We start from the raw sequence: 19,814 nt of genomic DNA on the forward strand, positions 1-19,814 counted from the left end.
GTACAAACCGCACCATCTCCTCTGAGCCCGCAGCAGTCACAGATACTGAAATCAGGGGGTGCCAGCCTTCACGCCATGCCCAATACCAGCCTGCCTGAGCCCAGCAGAAGATTCTGGTGTGGAGATGTGCCTGTGGCACAGGGAAACCCGCCGGGGCGTCTGGCCCCCAGCCATTGTTTGGGAAACGCTTCTCACCAAGGAGAAGGCACGCGGGCTTGGACACAGACCCTGCATCTGGGCTGTGACAGAAGCAGAAAGAAGTGCTGCATCTGTATGACATTGATGGGTGGAATATGGAATAACTTTTTCCCCATCATTGCAGCCATTTCTGCCCGGCAAAGCTGTTGGCGTGGGAGCCGAGCACTGATTTTTAAGTCCAGTGCCAGCAGCTGGAAACCCCAGGGGGCAGCATGAGCGGGCCAGTAGCTCATGCTGGTAGCTGGTCTGTCACCGGATAAGTCCATCTGGCCCCTGCGAGAGGCTTGGACTCCACCTCCCCCTGCAGATCTGTGCCCCCCAGGTCTGTCCACCCTTCCCTCCCAGCTTCCCGCTGGCTCCCAGCAGGGGACAGGGCTGATGGAGAGCCCGAGCCTGTCTCAACAGCGACCAGCAGGGTGTGAAAATCAATGGCAGCTCATTTTCTTCATTTCATCTCTAATGGTGCATTAATCCCATTTGCCTGGAAGCATTCGGGTGCCCCAGGGCTGCTCAGCCCCACCGTCGCCCGCAGCAAACAGAAGCAGGGCTCTGCAGACCTTGGGGGGGCGGGTTGGCATCCACCCTGCCAAGATGGACATGGGTGACACTGGTCACCTCAAAAAATGTGGCAGCAGAGGGGCCAGAGCCGGGAGCAGAGCAGGGCTCTGAGATGGCACTGCGTAACAAGCCAGGCCGCAGCAGGGTTTCTGCAGGGGCAGGGTTTCTGCTCGACCCCCACAGCTCAGGGAAAAGCAAACACAGTTCATGCAAATCCCTCCCTAGCAAAACCCAGCTGCCTCTCTGCACTGAGGTGGGTGAGGATGCCTCACTCTGGCAGCAGAGCCCGCCACTCAGGACAGAAGACCAAATGAGCCATACGGGATCACCAAAATCCAGCTTTGTAATTAAAAAGGGGAGGCGGAGCAGGCAATAATTGCCCTGGCTACCCCATCAGGCTATGACAGCGGTGCTGTGCCCCGGGCGGTGGCTGCACTGCTGCGGTGGTGTGTGCACACAGCTGGGTTGCTGCAGGAGGTTTCCAAGGAAATACAGGAGAGAGGGGCTGGAAAAACCACAATCATTGCTCCTGCACCTCCCAAAATAAAATGATCTTGATTAGGATCAGCTGATACTATTTCCTACCATTGTTAAGGCAGTTGCCGGCAGGAGGGGAGGAAGGCCAGAGCCAAAGCCAGGAGGGTGCTTTGAGACGGGGGTGGAGGGGATGCAGGCAGCAGTTGCCATGCCCTAGGCTAGAACCAGAGCGTAGCTATGGGACTGATGGGAAGCCACCAAATCCCCCTGCTCCCACACTGTGACATCACTGATAGCACAAGCACCACCCGGGGGCTGGCAGAGAAGTGGCACCAGCCCCCTTCCCTTTCCTGCGTGGGCTGCAAGCCCCCAGCCCCACGCAGTGCTGCTCACCCAGTGGGGTATCCTCGGGACCCTCTGGGACTCCAAGCACTCCCGTCCCAGCGGGCTGCTCCACCATGTTCCGCTTCTCCAACAAGCACAAGACTCCCATCAGCACTTACACCGACTCCTACCGCCCACCATGCTCTATCAAAAAGACCATGTACAAGCAGAGTTCACAGCAGCTCTGGAAGGAAAACAAATTTGTGACGCAGGTAAATGCTGCCAGAGGAGAAAACCTCGGGGTTTCTACTCGTACTCAGCTGTGGATGCTCAGTGCTGGGCAGGGGGGTGGCACAGGGACTCACAGGGTGCCTCACTACCTGGGTGTAATGGGGAGGAGGGGGAGGCTGTCACGCTCCCTGGTTAGGAAGGCTTTTGACACCCCACAGACTGTGCTTGCTGGCTTCTTGTCCCCTGCAGCTGCACCCCGCAGTGGCTTCAGGCTCTCAGGGCTGGTGGTCAGCAGCACAAGCTCTCACATGTCAGCCCGGTCCATCAGTAGGTTTCAGAGTCCACAGGGGGCAGGATCTGCTGAGGAAGGAGAAACTGAGGCAGTGGCAGGGGTCAGCCCAGCGCTGCTGTGTGAGTCGGTGGTGAAGAAGGGCAGGTCAGGTGGCTCTGAGAGCTGCTACAGCCCCCAGGCTCAGCTCAGTTCTGACTGGGGGACCTTGCATGCCAGAGGGAAATCTAAGGACTGAAAAACCCCTCTCAGCCCTGATCACTGGGGTGTGTCTGGGGGACATGCAGCTTTCCCCACACGGGCTAACAAGTGTGCAGGCTCCAACGCAAAGCACGCTGCAAACGGGCTCATCTCCCGCAGCCTTCTTAGCCTGTGCACTATAACGAAGGAGCCAGCAGAGGGCATGGAGGGGGATGTCACCACTGTGCAGGGACAGAAATGGCTCACGCAACGAGGCCGCCCACCTGCCCTGCAGGGCCCCAGCCCTCTTGGGCTTTGCCAGCTGTAGGACATTGGTTTGGTACCATAACTCCCTTCTCAACCTCTGTTGGCCCCATACCTGGCAGCCCCAGTGCATCCACCCCATCTCCCACTCTTCAAAGTGCCCAGATGCCTGTGGACACCCTGGGTGCAGGGGGAGAGGAGCCAATGATGCCCAACCATCCTCCGTCCCCCAGTTTTTGGCGAGTGGTAAGCCTGCGGAGGTGGGGGGGAACATAGTGCTGCTACGACCCCCATGCCCACCCATTGCAAAGGGAGGCTTGGTGCTTGGATCTCCAGCTGCGCCTCCAGCACTAGACCATGCCCGATAATCAGCTTCACTGTGTGCCCCAGTGGCCACAAAGGCAGACACTGGGTGTCTCTCCCCCCTCCCTGCTGTTTTAGGGATTAACATTGCCCCCAGTCCAAAATCCAGCGAGCCAAGGTGAGCCCGAGCATCTGATTAAGGTGGCCATGCAGGAGCACTACAGGAACACCATCGACGCCGCTACTTATTGGACCAACAAGTACTGTCTGGCCAGGTCTGAAGGTACTGCTGAGGTCCCAACTGTCCCTCTGTGTCATGTGGCACACATCCCCATGGGGGGCTCAGGGTACCAGCAGCGGCTCTGTTCATCCACCGCTTTTGCATCCTGCATCCCCCCCAGAGTGGTGAAGGGACTTTCCCCCAGAATCTGCATTTGTGGCTTTCCCACAGCTGCCTATCTCCATCTCTGCACTGAGACTGTCCCTGTCCTTGACATGTCCACAGGTCCCCGGGCTTCTCTCCCCTGGTGGCCCCTTAAATACCCCCTGGTGGTAGGTGCTGCCTGGGGGGTCACCTTCCTGGCACCTCGTAGCCCCCAGGGACCAAGGCTGTGTGGGCAGAAATGAGTGACCACCAAGCTGGAAGTAGTGGGTGTCACCTCCATCACAGATCTTAGCAAGGACCCCAGGACCAGCACCTCTGATATGTCCCCTGGCCCCGTGACAGTGTATTTTGAGGAGAGGGGGAACAGTTGGGACTCTCTGGCTGTCCCCCCACGTCCCCAGCACCACAGGACACCCCTGCCTGTCACTTTTGCATTGCAGAGAAGTACAAGCCAGTTTTTGTCAACGAGGACAAATACATCACGTGGAGAACATGTCCCTACAACAGCGCAGCCTGGAATAAGCACTCCTGTTACCTCCCCCTCCTGCCCAGGGTATAGTCCAACAACCTTTGCCCCCCCAAACTGGAGCTGCCTCAGGTGCTGCTAGCACCTCGGGCTCTGCAGAGGTGATCCAGCAAGTGCTGCCATCACTCCTTGCAGGAGACAAGGGTGGAGACCTCCCTGAACAGCTTACCTGTGCCATACTGCCTGAAACCCACCTGCCTCAGTGAATTTGGTAACTGCCCTCACCCTGTCCCTGTACTCCATCTGTAGTTGTGCCTGTGCCATGCTGGCATCCATCCGGGTGATGTGCTCGCTGCTCCTCTTCACCCTTACCCTCACCATCCCTCCGCTTGCAGAGAGGGAGATGGTTGCCAACATGGCGCACAGGCTGCCCTTGTACACCGTGACGGGGAGGGGATGCTTCCACGGCTACTACAGCCCCTGCTCTGGGCGCCACTACTGGCTGCGAGGGATGGACTACTACGTTGATGGGGCCTCTCCCATCAGAAGACATCACCGTGCACTAGGAGAGAGGACTGTAAGGATGGGACGGGATGGGATGGGGTGGGATGGCATGGGGTGGGATGGCATGGGGTGGATTGTGTTGCTTTGGGTTGGGATGGGATGGACATAACCTCCCTTGTCCTCGGGGCCACTGCTCACCCTACGTCCTCTGTCTCTTGCAGAAGTATCCTGTGGTGCAGTCACAGCCCCAGAGCAATGTTGTGTATGTACATATCACCCCCAGCCATCCCCCCGCTTCAGGAGCCCTAAGTGCAGACAGGTTCAGTGCAGGGAGCACTCCAAGGTGGTTGCCCTGGAGGAAAAGCTTATTATTTTTTCCTAACACCAGCCAGTCACTAGCTTTCTTTTCATTAGGGTTTCATGCAAAATTTTTCAGAGGGTTATTCTGGGGATGATGGTGCGGACTGCAGACCCCAAGGGGTAGCAGGTCCCATCACGGTACCCATGCAGGCAGGCTGAGTAGACGTGACCAGGGAGGGCAGTGCTGGGCTGTGGACCATGTTGTTGCTCCCTGTGGAGAAGCAGTTGCCAGATTTACTCCCAGGACAAATGTTTCTATGCTTGGTCTCATCCAGTGGTTCTTGGGACTGTACAGCACCTGAAATCTTGCTGGCACCGCTGAGCCTGGCGGCAACGTAGCTTAGCTTCTCCCTGATTTTGAGACTACATCAGTGTTTCTTATGTTGCTCTTGTTTTTTGTGTTGTCATTGTTTGCTGTTCTTATCCAAGAACCTGTTCCCTGGTCACGTTGTTGGTTACGCGGTAATCAGCCCCGTCCTTCACCCGCTGCAGGTCCAGCAGCACCTTTTAATCCCCACATGTTTACCTTTAGGATGACTCCATTGCCAAGGCAGCTTTTTTCAGCCCTGGGGAAGCAGTGAGGGGAGAGGGGAGGCTGTTCAACCAGCTTAGTCATCACTCTGCTACTGCATCAATCCCCTGTGGGCCAAAATTAGGCATCAAGCTTTGCAGAAAGCCGTGATTGGCTTTAAATTCCTGAGCCTAGAAACTAAAACCAAACAACAAGAAGAACAAACAGGGAGCACTGGGTTCCTCGTAGATGTCCCTATGCTTGAGACTCAGCGAGATATTTCTCAAGATCTTCTCCACTGAGAAACAGGCAGATTTTCGTGAACTGGTATGGCTCTGGGAATTAAGATTTTAGGAACATGACGGTGCAAGAGAGAGTGGGTGTTTGCAAGGTGGGAGACCCCCCCTGGAGGCAGCTTGCTGAGATGGCCATGCCAGGGAGCTTCAGCTCTTCTGCCCAAGCTTTGCTTCGGCCTCAGTGCCCAAAGACACACACCAAAGTGGATGGGGGCAGCAATACTGGCAGCCAGAAGCAGGTTTTCTGCTCTTCTTCCTCGCTGGGGTTTCATCCTCCTATGCCTGACACCTTTATCTGCTCTCCTAGGTGGGACACAAGCCACTTCGTGACAACAGGAGGAGTCCAGGGAGGGACCTACATCATCCACCCCGAGTTTACCTCAGAGGCTTACTCTGCCCTGTGTCACTGGTGAAGAACAAAGATGGGCTTGCATTAAAACTGGCTTGAGCAATCATTCCCCTCAGACCCTTTCCTACAGGCTGGGGAAGTTCCCAGGGAGAGGGGAGAAACTTTAGGGACTGCTGGCTTGCTGGGCACCCCCGGCAGGGGCTGGTACCCTGCCACCACCCACAGGCTGGAGACCACGCAAGCACGCAAGGAAAATCTCTCAGAGCATAGTAACACAGCCAGAAATAGAAGCAGTCATTGATACCCGTGTTTGCCGGCTTCACGCTGGGCTGCTTAGGACGTGTTTGCTTTTGCCAAGTTATCCAGGAAGAGTTGCCATCCATCTGGGATACTGAGCATGGACACGGGCTAAATAAGGAGGGGGATTTGAAAGCAGCACATAATTAATGAAGGCATGAAATGCTCTGGGATCCCAGTATCAGTGGGGAACACCACCCGGGGCCTTCCATGTGTGCTGCAGATCATAAACCCAGGGAGGCACAATCCCCATGGGAGGGATGCTCCAGCACAGAGCCATCCAGGCCTCCATGTCCCCGCGGGGCAGCACCACCGCCACACTGTGCCCACCCCAAGCAGCACCCCAACCCCGCTTGGGTCAGGGAAAACCCTAACAAAAACCCCATCCCGCCCCAAAAGCAGCCCAGCGCAGCCCCACCAACGCCAAACCCCAGCGCAGACCCAGGGGTACCCCCACCTCCAAGTGCCTCCGGGCATCCCCAGCGTCCCCAATCTCCCCGGGCATCCCCAGCGTTTCCAAACACCTGCCCCCCCCCGCTCCGCCCCGGGCATCCCCAGCGTCTCCAAACCCCCCACGGGCATTCCCGGTGTCTCCAGCGCCGCCAGGCACCCCCCGCATCTCCAACCCCGCCCTTCCCCCAGGGCATCCCCAGCATCTCCAACCCCCCCGGCACCCCCCGGAGCGGCGGGCTGAGGCCGAACTACATCTCCCAGGGGGGAGCGGCGGCCCGGGGGGGCCGGGGCGGGGCCGGAGCCGGGGCGGGGCGGGGCGGCGGGGAGCGCCCAACCCCGGAACCGCCGCCGGCCGCGGTCAGCCGCGCTGCCGGAGCGCCCAGCCCCGTCGCCGGTGCCCCGTAGAGCCCAGCCATGGCCCGGCGCCGCCGGTAAGTTTGCCGGTTGCCGGGGCTGCCCGCCTGGGCAGGATGCAGCAGCCGCCGGGGCGGGTTTTGGGGTGTGCATCCCCGGCGCTGGGGGGGGCGGTGAGCGCCTGCGGGAGGCGGGCAAGGGGGGGAACTCCGTCTCGCAGACCCCCGGCTGCCTGCTGGGGGGCGCGGGGTGTCTCTGCCAACCCGCACCCTGACCTTGGTGTGCAAGTCTTTCACCCCCGCGCCGTGTCGGGGCCGCGCAAGTCTGCCTTGTGATGGGTAGGGGAGGTCTGGCCGCCCGGAGAAGGTTAAAGGAGCCCGGAGGCACGTCCCCGGCTCCACTTGCAAGGTGCAGCTTCGACTTTTGCCCCTCGACAGATGTTTGTCAGTGAAAACTTCAGCAGATGGGCTTTCACTGTGCGTTGTGCAACGTGCGGGCTTGGGTCGGAGTGGTTTCTGGGACAGCCTCTCCGTCAGCAAGTTCTGCTGGCAGCGAAAAGTGGCCACAGCTGTTTGAGAAAGCACAAATCCTTCTTTCTCTATTCTCTCTCCCTCTTGGGAAGCTCGTGATGCCCAAAGGGCAAGTGCCAGGCACAGCAGGCACCTGCAGCCCGGTGGGGGATGAGGGCTGGGGGGGAGGTTGTGTCTTCGTGGCCGCATCCACAAGCGCAAGAGCTGCCAGGGAGCACTTAAGGGATTGATGATTGCATTTGGCCCAAGGTTGTCCAGCATCGTTGGCTGTCGGATACAGATGGAAAGTCAGGGTCCTGTGTCAGCAGCCCAGCTTCGTGAGCCATCCGCTGCTCTCTGGAGCTGCCAGCACCTGGAGTTTCGTGCTGACCCAATGGCTGGAAAATCGCAGGGGCTGTGCCAGAGGGATATGCTTAGGTTTCCATTTCTTCCCCATATCGTGTTGTAGCACTTGGGTGTTGGGGTGGGCTCAGGTTTCAGCCTGCCTCCGCATCCGAAATGCTGAACGCCCCTAAAGCGCTGAATCAGCTCTTTTAAGAAAAGATCGGGGGCGGGGGCAAAGCAGGGCACCGGGTCCCGCTGTCCCGCTGTGAGGTGGTTTTTCTTGGAGGGTGGAGACGAGCAGGAGTGAGATTAATGCCTTCAGGAGCACTGGGGAGAGCCGGCTGTTGGAGGGATAGGGTGGTAGATGAAGCACATCTTGTACCAGCAGGAGTTGGGCTGGGGGACCCAAAGACAGCAGCAAAGACACCAAAATCTTTATGGCCACGTAACTTATATGGTACATATCATGAATGAAATGAGCTGATAGCGGGCTGATGCCTCGCGCCGGGGTTTCAAACGCCTGCCTGCTCGACCAGCCCTTCTGGGCCACGGCCCTGCCTGGTGCTGGCTCCTTCTGTGGCGTTGCAGTTATCACTCTCATTTCTTTTTTGGACAGAGATCTATATCATCCCGGCCTGCTGGTGCCTGGAACTCCTTGTATTTGCTGGTTTGATTTCGCCACCATCAGGCACGAGCTGTGTGGTTTTAGTGGATACCTCTCCGAGAGCTGCTGGCCCCACAGGTGCCGAGGAGCTGGCTGCTGGGCTCTGGGTTACCCATGGACCACGGCTTCGGGGCCAGGCTGCCTCCTGCCCCCTAAGGTGGACACAGAGATGTCCTCAAAGGGAGGGCACCGGAGCTTTCTCTCCCACGTGTCCAATGCGCTTTGGTACGAGTGGGCCAAGAGAGCCTCACTTTTTTTTAAAGTCTCCACAAATCTTTGCGGCTCAGACAAATTCAGGTGCTGTGATGTGCCTCCAGGCAGGGGAACGTGAGAGCCCTCAGTCATGATTTAGTCATGAGCCGGCAGCACCGCAGAGGGTATGCAGGGTTAAAGTGAAAACCCAGCTTATTAAAACTTCATCTTGCTAATTAGCACAGGGTGAAGAACAAAAAAAGACAATGTTTAAAGGGGGAATTGTCAGGGGTGTTAAATATTAAGTCATCTGCTGCCGGCGTTGACTCCCAGTGGCTTTTTCGTATTCATGGTCAGACACTGGATGAGGTGTCTAAATGGGTTTGGAGCATCACTTGACACTGGCAGCTTTAAGGGACATAACAGGGCTGTAAAGTGATAATTCCTACAATATAGGTGAAAGTATTTAAGGCTGGGCAGAGCTAATGCCGCAGCTTCAAATGTGCTGTCTGCTCTTGCAGACAGAGCAAGGTGCTGGCAGCATGTCTGCACTTTGCAGATGAGCTCTGTATTCACATGGTCCCCTCGGATTTGGGGTTTATCCTCTGGGTGCCCACTGCTCTTTAATCCTGGCTTACGAACCAGCCGGCAGCAGCGGGGCTGCTTGTTTCCTTTCCGTCAAGGCAGCCTCACTACTCTGCTGAATCATGACTCTCCTTAAAATCACAAGATTTGGGGAAGAAAAAAGAAACAAAACAACAAAACACTGTGGTTTTTTTTTATTTTGCTTTCCGATTCTGGAACGCCTGCGAATGCAGGAGGGAAAAAGCCTTTGCCGTCCCTTCCCGCTCACCTGGCAGGGAGGTGAGATGCCAGCCCGAATCCTGTGACTCCAGGAACCGTGGCTCGGCAAAGCTCGGACCCTTCGCACCACCGGGATGCCTGCAGCAGCTGCCTGTTGGCCGGGTCCCCGGCACAGCTCGGCTGGCGGGTTGGCTGCTCACGCATCCCCCACGGCACCGGAGAAAACACGCTGGTGACGATGACGTGATGGGTCCCCTCCTCCTGCCCGTGGACACACGATGCTCGGGGCCAGCCAGCTCATATCCCCGCAAGACCCCCGTGGGATGGGAGAGGACAAAGCTGATGGGGACATGGAGATGTAGCAGCGCTTATTTTTTATGTGCTTTAAAAGCCATCTGCGGTGGAGCCAGGCGGCAGGCAGGGATCCCCGGGAGGCTATGGACGCGTAAGTACCGGCACTGTGCCCCCGGCGGGATGAGCTGCCTCCTGGCCGGGGCTGTCTGTGTCCGACAGCCAGGTGTTGCGGGGAATTTGCTGCCATGTATTGCCACGGAGGCAGCAGCCCTGACAGCAAGCGGCTGTCGCTTTGCAGGAGGGGCAGGGACACCCTCCACCACAGCTTTTCCCTGAGCCCGCCGGGCCGGCCAGCCTGTCTGGTCCCTGCGGCCACCACAGTGGGGACGGTGAAGGTCGGGGTCCCCTGGGAAGGAGGTACCGTGTCCCCTCTGCTGTCCCCATCCTGCTAAGGCAGAGTCGCTGCCCTGGCTCAGGGACTGGGGGGCTGTGCCACCCGTATTCACCCTGGCATGGCTTGTGCACTGTGGAGATAAACTCAGGGGTGATCCGGTGAGTTATTTGGGGGGATCCTTGCAGGTGGCTCTGCAGAGCTTATGGAGGAATCGGTGCCTCTGATCATTGAGGGGGACCAGGGAGGGTGGGGAGCAGCCCTGCGCCAGCAATGCCGCCGGGTGCCCTCACCTGTCCCACCCGCTCCTAGCAGCGCCAAGAGTCTGGAACGATGATTTTGCCCTTTATGACTCCAAAAAGCCCTACAGAGAATTCCAGTGCTGCTGCAGACCCCTCCAAGGGAAATTAAATCCCCAGGAAGGGTTGCTCGTCCCCTGTCTCAGGTTTGCAAAGCCCCTGGCTGGTCCCTGGGCGGGGGGTTGCAGAGTGGGCACGTGGAGGCTTTTTTGGCCCCTGCAGCTGTTTTGCAGAGAAGTAATTTCCCCTTTAATTTGCCATCCTAATTCCCAGCTGTTTTATGGGGTTGGAGATGCTTCCCGGTGAAATCTGCGGTGTTTTCCTTAGCTCGACTCCTGCCAAGATGTTTGGGGAGGAGGCAGCAGCACCTTGCACCGGAGGGGAGGGATTCCCGGCATCCCAGCATGCGGAATGGGTGCATGGCCCCAGCATGAGCTTGGCCCCCGATGCGGTTCAGACTGGACCCCACCGGGGCAACAGGGACCAGTTAAATGTTATTGACCCTCTTTAAACGAATGTCCTAATTGCAAAGTTGCTGGGGTTAGTGGTGCTGTGGGTCTCGCAGCCCATGGTTAGCGGCAGTGCTGGTAAAAATAGAAGCGGTCAAAAAATGGAGTTTTATTTTTACTCCATAAAGTGTGTCCTGCTCAGATGTTTTGCTTTCATCTCGAGTTGAGGCAAGGCGACTCTCGGCTTCCACAGAACAGGAAGAAAAAGCTTTGTTTTGGGTCAGCTGGGAAGCTCCAGCCCAGCAAGCTGCAAACGCGGTGTTTGGCTATGACACCCTACACTCCCTTCCCGGTTTCTTTTTTTTTTTTTAGGAGTTAAAGGTCACCGCAATGTCATCTTGCAGCAAAATAACAAGTTTGCCTTCCAAAAAAAATGTTGAAACAGGCTTTGCGTGAGCAGGCACCTCTGCGGGCTGCAGCTCCCTAGTGCGAGGTGGCAGGCGTCTCCCGGGAGGTTGGGAGACTTCCCTCTCATCTGGGACGGAGACAAATCACTGACTGGAGAATGTACATTTTCTTAATGAGGCAAAAAAAAATAGAGGGGCCAGATGGGCATGGAGCAAGGTCCTGTTTTTAGAGACCGCCCTGGCCCATTGGTGCACTGGGAGATGCCTGCAAACACTCTTCTCAGCGTCTTCGTTGGAGCCATGCCCAAGTGGGTGATGTCCATCAGCCCAGGGCAGCCACACGGGGTTTAATCCCGGCCCAGACAGAGCGACCAGAGTGGGATTAAATCTGCTAGTTTGGACAGCCGGCTTGCACATCCCTCTGAGGCCGATCGGTGTGCAAGGGCCACAAAAGGCTGCAAAACCTTTCTTGAAAAACACATTATTTCTCCGCTGGCAGCGGCAGTGACAGCTCCTTCGTGTACGTCATGAGCTCCAGCCCATGGGGGGGGAAAAGAAAGAAACAGCCTAAAAATAGAGCAGCTTCGAAGTAGTTCATAAATAATAAACCAGCCTCCTGAAAGGGAGATGAAAATCCAGAAAATCCCCAAAGACCTGGGAGATGCTGTCAGTTTTACATGGAGCGAGGAGGTGGCTGTCCCCGCAGTGGCGGTATAGGCCATTTCTTGGGATTAAACACTTTAAATGACAGCTGATAAAGAAAACACCATTTATTTACTCTTTTTTTTTTTTTTTTTTTTTTTTTTTTTTTAGAAAATGTGAAAACTTTTAAAAATTCTTTTCCCAAATAATTTGTGAGCCCTGCTCAGTGGGCGGCTGCATTTTATTTTCTCCCTGCCTTGAGCTTTGCAGTCCCCAGATAAGGCACACATGAGACCCAGGCGTGCCTCTGGTAGCAGTAGGTATTTGCATCTGCCTCTCTGGCATCCCAAAAATTCCCAAGTGTGAGAGGGAGGGAGCTTGTTTGGGCTCAGCATACCCGTCTGTATTTCCAGAAGTATCCTGCCACTTGCAGCTTCGCTCGGCAGTGCTGGTTTTGGCCAAAACCCTTCTGCAAACCTTCACACCCCCCCATCCCCAGTACAATCCTGTGGTGTTTCATGTTCACCCTACAGCCAAGGTGGGGTTGGTAGAGGGGATGAAGGTTTATCCCAAGAACAGCATCTTCCCACCACCGTCTCCTCCCTGCCTTTATTGCCCAATTTTTGGTGGGCTCAGACAGCCTTGCATCAGACATGCTGCTGGGTGAGGACCACGTTCCCCTCGTGGTGGGCAGGATTGGGGTGGTTGGAGCTGCCCCCATCCCATGCTGGAGCTCTCGCCATCCCGTGCTGGAGTTCCCCGCTGGCGAGCGAGGACTCCATGGGACTTGGCCAGGGGACAAGTCGTTTAGCTAAACCTGTCGCCCATTCAGGCTAATCGCTTCCTAATGCCGCCCTAATCCCATTTAAAGCAACTGGCAGCCTCGAAAGTTACCGGCTCCCAGTGGAAGGTTAACATGACCCAGGCGGCAACAAAAAAGTTCCACCAGCTGCAAGGTCTGGCACAATACGTGCTTCAAGAGGAGTATAAAATGCTGTGTGTTTTGTTGAGCCTGTGCACAGATGCCACACTAGGTTTACAGCCGAGCATCCCCGCAGTGGAGCGGCAGGGTTTGGGTGATGCTCAGGACCCCTTTTTCCTTTACTTGTCCTTTTTTGGGGAGAAAGATCTGTTCAAGGTACAGAGGAAAACGTGCACCAGCTTGTCGCACCTGTGGCAGGGAGAGGGTTCGGTGTTTCTTTTTGGATCTTTTTCTTCCTTTTTTTAAAAAAAGAAACCAATGCCTTTAGAGAGAGTCACTCCAACCAGCTTCATTTGTGTCCCAAAAGAGGGGGTTTTTTCCCCTCTGTTTTGCCCGGAGTGGGCAGGCTTACGTCCCCAGTGCTTGGGGAGGAGGCGGTGTGCTGATGTTTGGCAGGTACCGGCCAGCTGGTCTGCAGGTCTGTGGCTCCTCTTCCTCCCCTGCTCCTCCTCCTGTGGCCGGGTTTGCTCCTTGCTCTCCCGTGTCCTCACTTTGCTTTTCCTCTCCGGATCCCTGGCGCTGTGCTTGGCCGAGCCCAGCCAGCCCGCAGCCAAGGAAAAGCCATTCAGCTCTTGGCACAGCCCTCATCCCCGGGGCCTTGCAGGGGGGAGCGGGATGGAGCTGAAACACAGCCTGGGGCCGTGCTGGAGGGGGGAAGAGCCTTTCAGAGGTCCCGCACTGCTCACTTCCAACAAAATTAGCCTTTCTCCTGCGTGGAGCCGTCGCAGGGACCTGCGTGCGTGGCAGCTGTCCTCCCACCCAGGAGCCATACTTTGCTGCACAACGCATCCTATACATGCCCCCCAAAACCAGCCACGAGCCACCAGTACCCCAGCCCCGTTTGGCCACCCAGCGGCTGCGAAGAAGCAGGGGTTTGCCCACCTCCGCTGCAAAGCATCCGTGGGCTGGAGCAGCTGGGACACAGAGGAGATGGGGAAGGGACAGCACTGCGGATAAGCTGAGCTAAATCTGCCAGGGAGGCAGTTTGATTAAAATTTGGAGCGGCTGACTGGATTCATTGCGTGGTGTCTTTTGTGTCTCCTAATTAGCCCTGTCCCATTAAGATACTGTCAGTGAGCTGATCCAGCTCCTCCTCAGCCTCCTCCTACCCCCTCCCAGTGTCCGCTTGGTCTTGCTGGAAGTCTTCCCCACAAAAAAAATTAATTACAGCAGCGATTTGGTCCGTAGTGCCCTGGGGTTGTTCTCCGTGTGGGGCTCAGGCTGTTCTCCGCGCGTGTCATCTGCCAGGAGTAATTGGAGATGGTGTCTGGTACTCGGCGTACAGCACCTGGCACGTTGCAGCCCGGCAGTGGGGGGCCGGGGGAGCTGCTGAAACTGAGATGGCAGGGGGATGACAAGCAATTCCTTGATTCAGAGGTCCTTCTGAGACTATTTATATCCTCTTCTTTTTCAGAGATGGGTGCTTCAGGACTCAGTGGAGGAGGGAACTCTCCTAACAGTCCATTGTCTTCTCCTGAGAGCCCCAGCATTGCTGCTAAGAGATCTTCCTTCCCAATCCTCTGCAGAAAGCTCTAGAGAAAACAGAGCACCATGTACACCTTTCTGCCCGAGAACTTCACACCGGTGAAGCAGAAGCCCTCCAAGGAGCTGAGGCCCATGCTCGGGGCCATCTTGCTGGGCCTTATCCTGTTCATTGCCGCGGTGGTGGCCTGGTGCTACTACACAGTGTCCCTGCGGAAGGCGGAGCGGCTCAAGACGGAGCTGATGGACCTGCGGGCGGATGGCTTCGTCATCAGGAACCAGCACGGGGAGGTGGTCTTCCGTCTGGCCTTCCGCTCGGGCAGCCTGGACCTGGAGTCGTGCTCCAAGGAGGGCGAGATTTTGAGCTGCACGCGGTCGGGCAGGGGGCCGCTCAACTTCTTCATCCAGACGGTCAAGCCTAAGGACACAGTGATGTGCTACCGCGTGCGCTGGGAGGAGCTGGCAGCCGGCCCGGCGGTGGAGCACACCATGTTCTGGGAGGACGCCCACTGGTACGGGGGCTCAGAGATGAGCACCCAGCACTGGCCCATCCGCCTGGCCGGCTACCAGGAGCCCGTGCCCTATGTGACAAGCGATGTCTACTCCTTCCGCGACAGCTTTGGTGGCATCCTCGAACGCTACTGGCTCTCCTCCAAGGCGGCAGCCATCAAGATCAACGACTCCGTGCCCTTCCACCTGGGCTTCAACGCCACCGAGCGCGCCCTCTTCTTCCAGGCCCGCTACAAGGACTCACCCTACAAGCCCCCGCCGGGGCAGCAGCCCTTCCCCGAGCTCAGCTACCGCGTCTGCGTGGGCTCCGACGTCACCTCCATCCACAAGTACATGGTGCGCAGGTACTTCAACAAACCCTCCAAGATCCCTGCCGAGAATGCTTTCCGATACCCGATCTGGTCCACCTGGGCCCTCTACAAGAATGACATTGACCAGGATAAACTCTTGCGATTTGCTGAAAAAATCAAGAAGTACCGTTTCAACTGCAGCCACATTGAAATTGATGACATGTACACGCAAGCCTATGGGGACTTTGACTTTGACCCTGTCAAGTTCCCCAATGTAACAGAGATGTTTGCAAAACTGAGGGAAGATGGGTTCAAGGTCACCCTGTGGACTCACCCTTTCATAAACTACAATTCCTCCAATTTTGGAGTGGGCATCGAGCGTCAGCTGTTCATCAAGGAGCCATCAGGACGACTGCCAGCAATGGTGGAGTGGTGGAATGGCATCGGGGCCATCCTGGACTTCACCAACCCAGCAGCTCGGGACTGGTTCCAGAGCCAGCTGCGCCAGCTCCGACACAAGTATGGCATCTCGTCCTTCAAGTTCGATGCGGGTGAGACCAGCTACCTGCCCAAGCAGTTCAGCACCTTCCGCCCACTCTCAGACCCCAGCATCTGGTCACGGCGCTACACAGAGATGGCCATCCCCTTCTATGAGCTGGCTGAAGTGCGGGTGGGCTACCAATCGCAGAACATCTCCTGCTTCTTCCGTATCATTGACCGTGACTCCGTCTGGGGCTACGAGCTTGGCCTCAAGTCCCTCATCCCCACGGTGCTCACCATCAGCATGCTGGGGTACCCCTTCATATCCGCTGACATGATTGGAGGAAACTTCCTCCCCAACAAGACAGACGGTGCGGTGGAGATCCCTGACCGGGAGCTGTACATCCGGTGGCTGGAGCTGTCGGCGTTCATGCCCTCCATGCAGTTCTCCATCCCTCCCTGGCTCTACGACAAGGAGGTGGTGGAGATTGCACAGAAGTTCACGGAGCTTCATGAGTCACTGGTGGCCCCGCTGCTGCTGGAGCTGGCTGGGGAAGTCACCGACACGGGTGACCCCATCATCCGTCCCATCTGGTGGATCTCGCCCCGCGACGAGGCCGCTCACAGGATCGACTCCCAGTTCCTCATTGGGGACACCCTCATGGTGGCCCCTGTCCTGGAGATGGGCAAACAGGAGCGTGACGTTTACCTGCCGGCAGGCAAGTGGCGCAGCTACAAGGGGGAGCTGTTTGAGAAGACCCCGGTGCTGCTCACGGACTATCCCGTTGACCTGGACGAAGTCGCCTATTTCCTCTGGGTTTCCTAACAGGCTCCTCCATCAGCTTTGGGATAACCATGCCTTACCTAGGACTTTGTAACAAATAATAATTCTAATTGCACATTTCATTTGAGACTGGGGTTGAGTAAGGGAATTACATAGACTTCACTGTCCTTGACGTAATTTTTTTTTATTTGGAAGGGGATCATCTTTTTTTTTTTTTTTTTTTTTTAATTTGGGTCAGGTGTGAGACTCCGGTTGTGCTACGGTAGGCAGAATTTTCTCTGTCTAGGTCATTAATGAGTTTGTCTGCAGACAGGTAGTAAAGCCAACTACCTTTTCAGTTCCCAAGGACTTCAAGAGGTGGAAGTTGGTTAGTGCCAGGGTCACTGGTCTTGTGGGAGCACCCAGCACTGGGCATGGGGGCGAGTGACATGGGAGGGTTGCTACAGCACAGCCTGCCTTAAGTTTTATAATATGGCAAATATATTTAAAAGGACTTTTTTAATAGCAGAAAAGAAGATAGTGAGCTACATATATATATAGACACACATATATTTTTTCCCCCTTTAGTCTTGTGTGGCACTGGACTAACCACTTGCCCCATGTTTCCACTTTCCCGGGTACCAGGCAGGCCAGGTTACTCGAGTGACGTCGGGGTTTTTTCACTGTATGGGCTGTGCGTCGCTTTCTGGGCCAGCTGCATCCCACCTCCTTGCCCATTTAACACCTGCTGCGCCGCAAGACACTTGCCTGTGGGCTTTGCCTTGGGTGTCAACATTGCCTTTCCTAGAGCGGCGCCGGCCATACCAGCATGCCCCATTAGTCTTTTTAAAGCATTTATGGCCCCGCTTCGTTATGTGATTGTCCTACTGATATCATCTCTTTCGGTTTTTAAGGACAGATGAGCATTCAGGTCTGTTGCTGACAGAAGGACGGCCTGGAGCAAAGCCATTCTCAAAAAGTATGTGTGGCGCTTTCCCAGGAACAGCAGGTTCCCACAAGCGGCACGTGTCTTGGATTGACAGTGACGTTTGCTGCTAGCCGGTTTGCCAGTGGGTGGAAAACACCAGCTTTTGCACTGATGGGTCTGTGCCAGCAGGTGTTCTCACTGCACCCGCGGAAATGTTCTCATCTACCATGAAATTAAGCTAATATCCATCTCTGTCTCAGGTCGCAGTTAGAGGTGATGATTTTCTTTAGCGTTTTTCAGAAGCAGCCCTCCTCTCTCCCGGGGAGAATTAGGGGCCTTCCTCAGGCAGCATTTGTGGTGCTGGAGGTGGGGTTGCTGTTGGAGGCTTCAGGAGGTGACACAGGGTGACAGGGTCCTGCACCCCGAGTCCCCAGCAGCTGTGATGGAGCTGCAGAGATGCCTCTTTCCCAGCTTTCCCATTTGGTTTTGTTTGGGAAGATGCATTTACAGAGACTCGTGGTCAACCTCTGCTCCAAGATGGCGCAAACAGGATTGAAGTTTGGCTGGGCTGTTCCTTGGGTAGGTGCATGTTTCAGCCTCTGAATTTTTAATGAGCCTTTGCAGAATTGAGCTGCGTTGGCTGGGAAGGTTTGGGGCACCCTGCCCGGGCTATGGCCAGCCAAGAACACCTCAACATCTGCGAGGTTTCTCATAGGATTGCATCTGAGCTGAGCGTGGGTCTGGCATGAGCCTGTCACCTGGGCAGATGGAGGTGTGTTTTGGGTAGGGTTGGGTACCAGCGAGGATCTTTCTCAAAGCCCATCTCCTGCATTGGGTATTGCAGGAGGCAGAAAAGGAGATGCGCTAAATGTGGGGTTTGTGATAGGGTCCAGGAGTAGAAAATCAGGTATTTGGGGCAAAATAAGAAGTGCTTTTATAGCTAAGAAATGAGGAAGTCCAGTTTGATATTCTTTGAAGCATCTCTTGTGGTGTGAATCTGCCCTGTGTAATTTGCAGTTTCAGCCGCAGAAGGAGATGCGCAGGAGCCCTACAGGTTCCTGCTCAGCGGGAGAACAAGCGTGTCCAAAAGCCTGTTCCTTGTGGCTTTTAAATACAAAGGACTCAGGTTTGTTCCCTGCCATCGGTGCAAATAACAGTTGTGTTACAAGTTACAGACACCCTTTGGCAAGGAGTTAATCCTGGAGCCCCACCATCAGTCATCAGGGCACTGTCAGTATTTAGCCCTTGGACTAGAGGGCAGAGGTGAAGGTGAGGAGCTCCAGTACACGAGTGACCACAGCCTGCAAGGAGAACAGGGTGCAGAGAGGGCTTCTCCAGCCCCAGAAATGCTTAAAGACCATGCTTTGAGGGGCTCCAGCTCTTCCCTTTCAAACTTTGCTTGTGAAATACTTGTCCTCCCTTGGCATGGGAGTCATTGGGTGGAGAAGACATTGCTACACAGCTCAGCTGCCAGTGAAGATGTGGGATCTTGGGCACAGGACTTCATGGGAAGGATCCCAGTGTGACCAGGGGATGTTGCATGTCTTCTCCCTGTCTCCGCTGTGCCATTCGCCTCATCCCTCACTGGTAAGGGGTGAGGCTACATGAAGAGAAGCCCCACATTCCCATTAGTATCCCTTTATTATGAAAATGGTGGGAGTAGCCAGATGAGTGCCTTCAATCCCCCTTGCAGTGGTTTCAGGCTCTGTCAGGAAGGTCATGGAGAAAATTCCCTGTTAGGCACACCATCCTCCTTTCCCTCCACTCAAAAAGAAGGATTTTATTATCAAAGTTTTAATTTTCTTTTTATTTAACTATATGAATAAATGGGTAAGACTATAGAGTGCCCTTATTTTTATAAATGCTGTAGTTAGGGCATAAGTGGCTGTGGCTATCCAGTGCTCCAGCTAGGAGAAATGTTAAGCTGCTGGGAGGACATAAGGGATGATGCTGAAGAGCAGGTCTGTATGGGTAGATCTCTGTTGGTCCATGGCACCAAACCTTCCTCCGCATGTCAGGGACAGGCTCAGCAGTGCTGCCTCAAGCTATCTCAAAGGCTTCTAGGTGCCCTTTCCATCCAACTTTTTACCAAAAAACACTATTTCTAACACTGTGCTGTAGCCCTGCAGGACTCGAGGACCTCTAGAACTTCAAGACCACAAGTGCTCTGTGCACAGACACCTTGGGAACTGCACGCCATGGAGATTTCTCCGATTTACTCCATGAGTCACTGGCCAAAACAGAGTTTAGTTTGACTCAGCCAAGGAAAAGCCCCAAAAGAGGTTTTTGGGGTTGGGTTCAGCCTTTTCCACCCCAGCCCGCAGCAGATGGTGGCTGAGCAGCACGTCAACGTGATGTCCGTGTGATGGAATTTTGAAGCTTGCACTGTTGTGTGTTGGGTTTTCTGGATGCTTGTGTTTGCACATGCTGTCCTACGTTGGACTGTAATGCTGGTGGGTTTGTTTTTAACCACTTTTCTAATTCTTAATTGTTACGAAAACAGAACTGTAACATGAATCTCCTTGATTGATATAAAAATTTGGAAAACAAAAGGAAGTTTAACTATGTCCATCTGTACCAAGTA

General features: G+C 55.4%; 2 protein-coding genes across 3 annotated transcripts; both read left to right on the forward strand.

The window, feature by feature from the left end:
* Positions 1–1,691: 1,691 nt before the first annotated feature.
* On the forward strand, positions 1,692–6,029 carry SPMIP6 (sperm microtubule inner protein 6). The gene is made up of 7 exons (XM_063320968.1): positions 1,692–1,829; positions 2,963–3,107; positions 3,650–3,762; positions 3,871–3,946; positions 4,071–4,252; positions 4,401–4,441; positions 5,654–6,029. The coding sequence occupies exons 1-7, from the start codon at positions 1,692–1,694 to the stop codon at positions 5,757–5,759; spliced, it is 801 nt and encodes a 266-aa protein (XP_063177038.1). The 3' UTR covers positions 5,760–6,029.
* Positions 6,030–6,763: 734 nt separating this feature from the next.
* On the forward strand, positions 6,764–19,782 carry LOC134508637 (myogenesis-regulating glycosidase-like). 2 transcript variants are annotated; one of them, XM_063320480.1, is made up of 2 exons: positions 6,764–6,876; positions 14,192–19,782. In XM_063320480.1, exon 2 carries the CDS (start codon positions 14,329–14,331, stop codon positions 16,363–16,365), a length of 2,037 nt encoding a protein of 678 aa, XP_063176550.1. In that variant the 5' UTR covers positions 6,764–6,876; positions 14,192–14,328; the 3' UTR covers positions 16,366–19,782. The 2 variants fall into 2 exon arrangements, with proteins under 2 accessions (XP_063176550.1, XP_063176551.1); XM_063320481.1 differs by lacking the exon at positions 6,764–6,876 and adding an exon at positions 9,407–9,758.
* Positions 19,783–19,814: the final 32 nt, after the last annotated feature.

The sequence above is a fragment of the Chroicocephalus ridibundus genome, chromosome Z (genome assembly GCF_963924245.1).
Source record: "Chroicocephalus ridibundus chromosome Z, bChrRid1.1, whole genome shotgun sequence".
Lineage (NCBI taxonomy): Eukaryota > Metazoa > Chordata > Aves > Charadriiformes > Laridae > Chroicocephalus > Chroicocephalus ridibundus.

What these genes read in the sequence shown, in the direction of transcription:
- SPMIP6 (XM_063320968.1), top strand. Translation starts at nt 1,692, where the DNA reads ATGTTCCGCTTCTCCAACAAGCACAAGACTCCCATCAGCACTTACACC. An exon ending in CTGTCTGGCCAGGTCTGAAG is followed by an intron (nt 3,108 to 3,649) that starts GTACTGCTGAGG and finishes TTTGCATTGCAG; the next exon opens with AGAAGTACAAGCCAGTTTTT. An exon ending in ACCTCCCCCTCCTGCCCAGG is followed by an intron (nt 3,763 to 3,870) that starts GTATAGTCCAAC and finishes CACTCCTTGCAG; the next exon opens with GAGACAAGGGTGGAGACCTC.
- LOC134508637 (XM_063320480.1), top strand. Translation starts at nt 14,329, where the DNA reads ATGTACACCTTTCTGCCCGAGAACTTCACACCGGTGAAGCAGAAGCCC.